This window comes from Coregonus lavaretus (assembly GCF_964263955.1).
Source record: "Coregonus lavaretus genome assembly, chromosome: 16".
In the NCBI taxonomy this organism is placed as follows: Eukaryota; Metazoa; Chordata; class Actinopteri; order Salmoniformes; family Salmonidae; genus Coregonus; species Coregonus lavaretus.
The window spans coordinates 30,994,992-31,003,162 of NC_140003.1; the positions used below are offsets into that span (position 1 = coordinate 30,994,992).

The 8,171-nt window shown below is 46.9% G+C and overlaps 1 protein-coding gene across 1 annotated transcript; it reads left to right on the top strand.

Moving 5' to 3' along the window:
• Positions 1-379: 379 nt before the first annotated feature.
• LOC311143756 (uncharacterized protein) lies at positions 380-6,218 on the top strand. Its single transcript, XM_084179634.1, has 9 exons — positions 380-467; positions 554-1,122; positions 1,298-1,660; positions 1,806-1,996; positions 2,088-2,424; positions 2,581-3,205; positions 3,314-3,502; positions 3,950-4,416; positions 4,519-6,218. The coding sequence occupies exons 3-9, from the start codon at positions 1,451-1,453 to the stop codon at positions 5,740-5,742; spliced, it is 3,243 nt and encodes a 1,080-aa protein (XP_084035760.1). The 5' UTR covers positions 380-467; positions 554-1,122; positions 1,298-1,450; the 3' UTR covers positions 5,743-6,218.
• The last annotated feature ends 1,953 nt before the right edge of the window (positions 6,219-8,171 follow it).

The window sequence follows — 8,171 nt, forward strand, 5'->3', positions numbered from 1 at the left end:
GTATTTACGGTCAGAGAGGGTTTGAGGAAAGCACCTTTCAGGAGATGTGGACTCTCTACAGCAAGTACCCCACCCAAAAGGACAGGCCAGAGCTATTCAGTGAGGAGGAGAAGGAGATAATAAAGAAAGCATACAGTTCTGTGAGGAGGTGGCTGCACACACCAGTGACCCACATCACAAGTGTGCAGATGAAGCGGTTCAGGAAATATATTGTTGACAAGGAGCAAGTAAGTTGTATGTAATGGGAAGAGCAGAATAGCATGGTAAATTATTTTCATATTAGAGATATTTTAATCACTAAATGTTTTTGTTTGCTTTTGATAATTAAAAGCTGGTACATCATAAAATCTATATAGTTACAATAAATTTTGTTGTCCAGCAACCGCAGGCAAGCACCTCCAAGTGTGATCCTTCATCATGGCCAGGGGACGACAGTGAACTGTTAGCTGCAAGCCAGGCTGTTGAAGGTAGGGGAGTTACAGAGTAAACAGACATGAAACCGTAAAAAATTTAAAAATTATACAAAACCACTTTGTTTGGAAAATTCCCACAGACACAATCAAACAGTTCGAGCCCCCTGTCCGGCCCAAGCAGCCCGAGCCCCCTGTCCGGCCCAAGAAGCCCGAGCCCCCTGTCCGGCCCAAGCAGCCCGAGCCCGCTGTCCGGCCCAAGAAGCCCGAGCCCGCTGTCCGGCCCAAGCAGCCCGAGCCCGCTGTCCGGCCCAAGAAGCCCGAGCCCGCTGTCCGGCCCAAGCAGCCCGAGCCGCCTGTCCGGCCCAAGAAGCTTGAACCCGCTGTCCGGCCCAAGAAGCTCGAGCCCGCTGTCCGGCCCAAGAAGCCCGAGCCCGCTGTCCGGCCCAAGCAGCCCGAGCCGCCTGTCCGGCCCAAGAAGCTTGAACCCGCTGTCCGGCCCAAGAAGCTCGAACCCGCTGTCCGGCCCAAGAAGCTCGAGCCCCCTGTCCGGCCCAAGCAGACCGAGCCCGCTGTCCGGCCCAAACAGCCCGAGCCCCCTGTCCGGCCCAAACAGCCCGAGCCCCCTGGCCAACTCACAGAGTCCCCGTCCACAGCACAGGATCATGAGGGTCAGCCTTTTCCCACGGAATCACCTCTGAGTGACTCCCCTGTAAGTAAAATTCACATTATATGCAAACAATGTCAAGGAGAACAATTTGTTTAACATGTTGGTTTTTTTTTTTTTTTTAATTGGTTGTATGTTTTGACATTCATTTGTACTAACCAAAGTAATGTAAAATAATAAGTAATAACTAAGTGTGTTTTGTATGTGTTGTGTGTTGCAGGTGGAGCTAGAGGGTTGGGTGCGTCTGTGGGAAAACCCCAATGGCATCCCATCTGCAGACATTTCCTGGCTCAAAGACCACAATGAAAGAGGGCTGTTCACACCCGTTCAAATCTATAAGGACAAAAGTGGTCTGTTCAGGAGGCGACGGGTGATGAAATCGGACCGCATGTGGTTTTACCCAGAAGAACCTCCCGGCTACGTCAGGGGTGCCCCGCCAACTCCACAACAGTTTTTTCGGAGTCGTGTTTTTGTGTGGCGTCCTGTTGGAGTGTGGAGGTACTCCCTGAAGTGTCCTCGAGGGGATCAGTGTCTGGGTAGAGGACGGAACGTGCACCTCTACAAGTCTGGCTATCACCACCGGGTATAACTCACTTCACCTTTGTTAGAGTTTTTACATTAGTTTATTACTATGTATGTAAACATGCAAGACAAAAAAAGAGCACAGAAAGCCATATCCTGCTATTGGCCTTTTTTTTAATAAGATTTTCTCCCCATATGTACTTTAGGTACGTCACATCTGTGACGTGTCCACCTGGTACACCATGCTCACTGAGGTCCTGTGCTGTGGACCATGTACAAAAGCGGCCAGAAGCGGAGAAGGTGGCACAATGGGTCGGTGGCTTGCGTGGGATGCCGCTATTTTGTCCCAGCTTAGCGAGGCTCACCAAGCTATGTTCCCTGCCATCCTCACCAGCAAGTGAGTATACTGAACATAATGTGTGCGTTTGACAGACCTGGAAGTGTCACTCAAATCCACCTGAACATATTGATTGTGACTCTACTTATAGGCGTGGCGTGGATAGGACTGTTGTGCGCCTTCTGAGGGACCGGACGGAAGGGAACACCATGGTCAAGGTGTGGCGGCAGATACAGGAGAACCACGTTGAAGAGTACCTTCAGCGTAAGGACCTGTACACCACACTCCTCATGACTGTCGTGAAACCTGGAGGGATCGTTTCTGCACTAAGGCACACTTTCCAGGCTCCACCTCCTCCAAGAGAGCTCCCCTCCGCGCGGCTCCTGCGCCACGCCTTCCTGCTGGCGGAGGCCAACAACGTGCAGGATTACCGGAGCCAGATCCTCTCCACTTTTGGCACTGTGCTGAAAATGGATTCCACCAAGAAAGTATGTAAATCATGCAAAACATCTTGCAGTATTGTTTGGTTTTTTATTAAGTTTTAAATTGAACCCATTTTCACATTGTTGTAAAGTGATTAAGAAAAATCACATATCAATAAAATCTAACAGGTTATCTCATTATGCACACTTGACATGTTTTAGGTGGTGAAGAAGCTGTCTGGGGAGGGTGGAGGCTCAGCTGAGTGGTTCACCAGCATCGGAAACGAGCACTCCCAGATAGTTTCATTTGTGCTGACCTGTGAGGAGTCCACAGAGAAGCTGAAACCGATGTGCCTTGGGGTCATGGAGAGGTTCCGGCTGGCCAATCAACCAGTCCCAAAAATTATATACGTGGACCGTGGGTGTTGCCGTGCGCAGGGCCCAACAGCGCTGGGGATTTTGTTCCAGCCTTGGGTGGACAACGGGATGGTTGTGCGTCTGGACATCTTTCACTGGATCCACCGGTTTGATGCAGCCATACGCACAGAGTCCCACTCGAAGTATGCTGCATTCAAGTCTGCGCTAGCTGGGGGAGTGCTGGCCTATAACCGCTCAGACCTGGAGCTGCTCATCAAGGCCATGAGAGCCAAGGACCCGGCAACGCTGATGACTGTGTCAGATGAGGATATTGTCCGCCTCTACATTACCAGGGAGCACCTCAAACACCACGTGCGAAGGGTCACACTGGGAGCTCAGGAAACATTCCGGCTCATCCATCTGGCCATTGAGGAGCTGAAAGGTCCCGCAGGGCTGGACGAGAGCGGAGTGAGCCTTTTCAAAACACCTGGTATAAAAGACCTCATTCAAAAAAGTTATTACAACATTGATACGGATAGAGTTGCATACAAAGTGAACATAACTCACTGTATGCATGCATGTATGTATGTATTTACAGAGGCCATTGATGAGATGTGGGCAGGCCAGCAGCGACACCTGGAGTGCATCCAGGATCCACCAGACATGAACATGTATAGGGTGGCGCGTACCACAACCATTAACAATGTGGACCTACCCTACTACAAATGTCTGCGTGGAAGCAACAGCCTGGAAGGATTCCACAAAGCTCTGCCGAACATGATTCCAGGTACACAGGTGTATTCTCTATACTTGTAACAAATTAAATATGTGACCCTGTCATTAAGCAATAATGACAGGAGAGGGGGTGCGATTGTACTGAATATATCACAGCTGTGATTTGGATATAGCTTTAATACAACCATTCTACAATTGCCATTTATTAGTTAACAGTAATAAGCCACAACAGATTATGATTTGTTTCTTTTTTTAATCATTTATTTTCCTCCGCCAACACAAAAAGATCTGCAACTGGACTTCGGACTTGACTTTTGCCAAGCAACACAAACAAAACATTTATTAGAACACCTGTAAAGCGGAGTGATACATGTAGTTAAAAGTCCCCGTGCAGTAACGCTCAATATAGGAACTCATGGAATGCCCATTGTCCAATCAAACTAATTAGTTGAAAAAGTGGAACTAACTGTTGTATAATACCTTCAATTTTGATTTTCAGGTCCCCACTGTGCAGCACGGCCCTATCAGGTTTACCTGATCAGTGGCATTGCACGGTGGAACTCTGACAGGAGCGGGGATGCCGTGTTTGGTGGCAAAGGACGGCACCACAGGACCTATTCGGCGCCGCTGATTGATCGCCTCAACGCTCGCTGTCAGCAGCTGTTCGGAGAGACTGTGGAGGAGAATTTCCGGGCCCCTGCTGATGTCTCTTCCAACGAGCTGCTCGGGTTGGAGTACCTGTTCAGCCAGAGCACGGGGGAATCTGGGCCCTTCTCTCTTCAGGACATTGTCAACGATGGACCTGGTCCAGAAGAGGAGGTGCTCCGACCTGGGCAGCCTGATCCAGATGACGCAGACGAGGCGTACCAGAGCGATGTGGAGGCACACGACCGTGCGCTGGATGCCGTCCTGCCCCACATCACACTCACCAGCGACGAAACCGCCACTGTTCACCCTCCGGCCTTTGTGAGTAGCCGTGTGTCTGCTAGAATGAAATACAATGCACCAGTTACTGAAAAAGACAACATATTTGAACTTACCACATTCATATGGCTTTTTCTTTTACAGGAGGATGCCTGCAGTCCAAACCCTCTTCCTGGCTTTCCTAAGTTGGAAATGTTCTGCTCTGTGCTGGTGGAGATTGGCCTGGCAGAAGAAAAGCTGTCACTCACCACCGAGCAGAGAAACCAGGTCCTTAAAGCCTGGAATGCCGTGGAGGAGCATGACAAGCAGCCACAAAAGTTCAACCAGTTGTACAGAACACACTGGGGCAACACCCTCTACTGCCGCACAAAAAGGGACGATCTTGTTGACGCTGCTCTGATACAGAGGGTAAAGATGGCCAAGCGCTACGCACCAGCGCAACAGGACATCAGTGCTCAGCACAACAGGCTGATGTACACGCTGGTGAAACTGTTGTGGTTGCGCTCACCTCAAGGCTCTCGCAACAGTCCTGAGAAGAGAACCCTCTTGAAGGCGTACGAGCGAGTCCAGCACCGGATTTTAGTGGAGGATCCAGTCCTGTGCAAAGCAGGCATTCCTCTACCCAAGATTAACAGCAAGACTGTGCAGGACTTTATCCGTCGCCAAGAGAGGCTCCTCAACTTGCACGCCACAAAACAGCCCTCCACCATCACTAAGACCACCTCCATCTCATCTGCAGACCTTCCACCAGCACCACATCAGCCTGCAGTCCTCCCTCCACCAGACTACCCCCTGATGGAATATGTGCCCACACCCAGCACAGCAGGGACCAAGGTGTTAAAGGGAAGGACAGATATGATGGCACCACTCTCCCGGCCTCAGCCACCGATGCCACATTTGCTACTGCCACCACCAGTGAGAAAACCCAACGCCCCCTCTACCATCAACAGACCTGTGCCCTCCCTCTCTGCATCTACAGCAACCCCAGGAATTGCTGGCCCCTCCACATGGCCCATAATGCCTGCTAGTGAGGCAAATCCAGGGATTGATGGTCCACCTAAATCAGTCCCTCCAACTCTGCCCAAAATGCCTACTACAATTGGCACAGCACACAGTAGTACTTCATTCTGGGCAAGAGCTACGCAATTCAAGCGGAAGCATAAGGAACACTCCTCAGAAGTAGGAGCCAAAGTGTCAAGGGTGCAAAATCTCCCTGTCTGTACACTCTGTGGCCAAACAACCCAGGGACATAAAAAATACAAAAAAAAGAGTTTCTGCCCTACAAATATGATGTCCCCATCAAAAGGTCTGGACAACAAAGTGTACAGCAGCTACGAACACTTCACCTCTGTTGTTGACAAGTTGTAGTAATATAAATATGTTGTAATAAATCTGTAAATATGGGACGGTTGCATTGTACATATGGTAAATAGGCTTTGATTTTATGACATTTTATATTGTCTAACTTATATTGTCTACACTGTAGTGCTGTGTTTTTTATAAGTGTTCCCCAATATACATGCACTTTATTCATTAAAGTGGTCAGTGCTACAGTAACAGTTGTGGAATATCAATTAATGAATTGAACAATGGGGTTATATTTGTATGTATCAAAACATAAAGACACAGATAAAGTAACTGAGGTAAGGAAATGTGCCAATAGCACAATGAAATCAGATCATTTTGCACATATTTTAGTAGAAAAGGTAAAGCCACAAAACAACATTAAATTCCTTGGGAAAAAACTAAATAGGAGGCATGGAAGCAGTTATTGCCATCTATCAGTTCAATCTGTCCTGAAGTTCAATTAATTCTGTTTAACTCACACACTGACAAACACCATATAATTACTTAGCCCACGCTCCAAACTTCCAGCCAATCACGATCAGGGGCAATTGCACTACTCTACGGCGCATCCCAGCCGGAGGGCAATGGCTGAGCCTCACCCTGGGTGAACCGCCTTCTTGATCACGGTATCTCCCTTGCCAGGTAAGTATGAGTTGGAGATGGCGGTGGAGGGCTAGTCATTCCAGTGCACACGTTTTTGGCTGACGGTTACCACTTGGCCCCTGATAATAACGCATCATATCGACCAGGGTTTAATTACGTTTATGAATACAGTTGTGGAGAGAGCGGTGGAAAAGCGATTAATTTTGTTTTACTTGGTTATATCACTGTCCGACTATTTTCCCATCATACAACACGGTAGAAATGATCTTTACCTTGACGTTTTAATATCTACACGTCTGTCTGATATCACAAAAGTATGCGATGTACCAAAATGCTGAAATCACGTTCGTGCACATACAGCCAAACGAATGACACCAACTATTTATGGTGTTTCGTAGCATTCCAGGCATTGTAGGTATATATAGTCGTTTCCTGAAGCTTGTATTCTGCTCTCAGTAAAACGTGTTGCAATTACACCATTGACCACTGGGTGGTTTGCGACCCCCAGATTATTTTTCATAATTTTAATACTGAATATTTTAGCTGGCTGTATTTGGTTATCTTTAGGCTACTGCCCAATCTTGTGTTTCATTGTTACAATAAAAGTTTCTCTAGGCCTATATTTTTGTGCAATGTCATTGCAAAGAGCCAATCATCCGATTGTGAGTATATCAATTATTTTCAAACAAGGGACAATATCTGATTGTTTTTACTTTCAACACTGTTTTTTTTTACCGGGTAGGGAGTGCACCGTTCCTGGAGGTACTGGATTTGTGAAAATAACGGACAAACGGACAAATACATTTATATCAACAGTCTGTCAACAGTTCACCATCTAGCTATCATACAGCACTTTTGTTTTAGCATTAGCTGACACAATAAGAATAATCTCAAAAGGGACACTGTAAAACAAAGGAAGCACATGAGATCCGACTCATGATGAAACCATATTTATTTTGACAACGTTAGGTGGTGTGCACTGTTCCTGAAGGTACTGCAATACCAGGTCGATGCGTGGAGTGGACGGAGAAAGCCCCTCTTCCATCTCCCTGTTCCAAAAATCTATATAATATATGGTCTCCAGATAGGGGACGTATCAGGGTATTAAACTGATAAGAACAGAGTTTTATTTTGGTAAAAAAAAAGTATTAACTCACTTACAAAACGAAATCGAAAGATTGTTCAGAAAACCGATTTGGACCTTAAGCCAATTAAGGTAAAGTGTTTACAATACTATTGCATAATCTGCCTACTGCCATAATCAGTTTCATTTCGAATTATTAATGTGCATGTAAACGTATTTGCAAACAATCTCGCAATGTTAGACAACTGCGGGGGTTCAGCCACAAATTTGGTTTGTTTACAAATCGAATGCATATAATGTGGTCCTGAGCACGGCGCTTGTAGAGCACGGCGCTTGTAACGCCAAGGTAGTGGGTTCGATCCCCGGGACCACCCATACACAAAAATGTATGCACGCATGACTGTAAGTCGCTTTGGATAAAAGCGTCTGCTAAATGGCATATAATTATATAATGTTAACATTATCCATCTGTAAACTTTGACACACAGGCAGTAGGCTACTGTGTATAGCCTAAGGTGTGTAGAATACCTACACTGTCTTTTCTGTAGCTTTGTTTATAACTAAATGCATCGATTTAGTGCGTGTTTATGGGCCTAATGGCCCCCAGTCACATGCTAGTCCAAACTAGGAAACTCTGACATTTCCGATTTGTTGAACACTGCACGTGTATAACTACAAAAGAGTTCCATTAGCAGGTGTGATGAGAACTCGATCCGGTGGAAAACACGATCCGAGCGCATATTTCAGAGAGCGCTCCGTAAGC

Coding starts and splice junctions, on each gene's coding strand:
- LOC311143756 (XM_084179634.1), top strand. CDS start 1,451: ATGAAATCGGACCGCATGTGGTTTTACCCAGAAGAACCTCCCGGCTAC. Junction 2,425..2,580: donor AAATGGATTCCACCAAGAAA/GTATGTAAATCA, acceptor GACATGTTTTAG/GTGGTGAAGAAGCTGTCTGG. Junction 4,417..4,518: donor CTGTTCACCCTCCGGCCTTT/GTGAGTAGCCGT, acceptor TTTCTTTTACAG/GAGGATGCCTGCAGTCCAAA.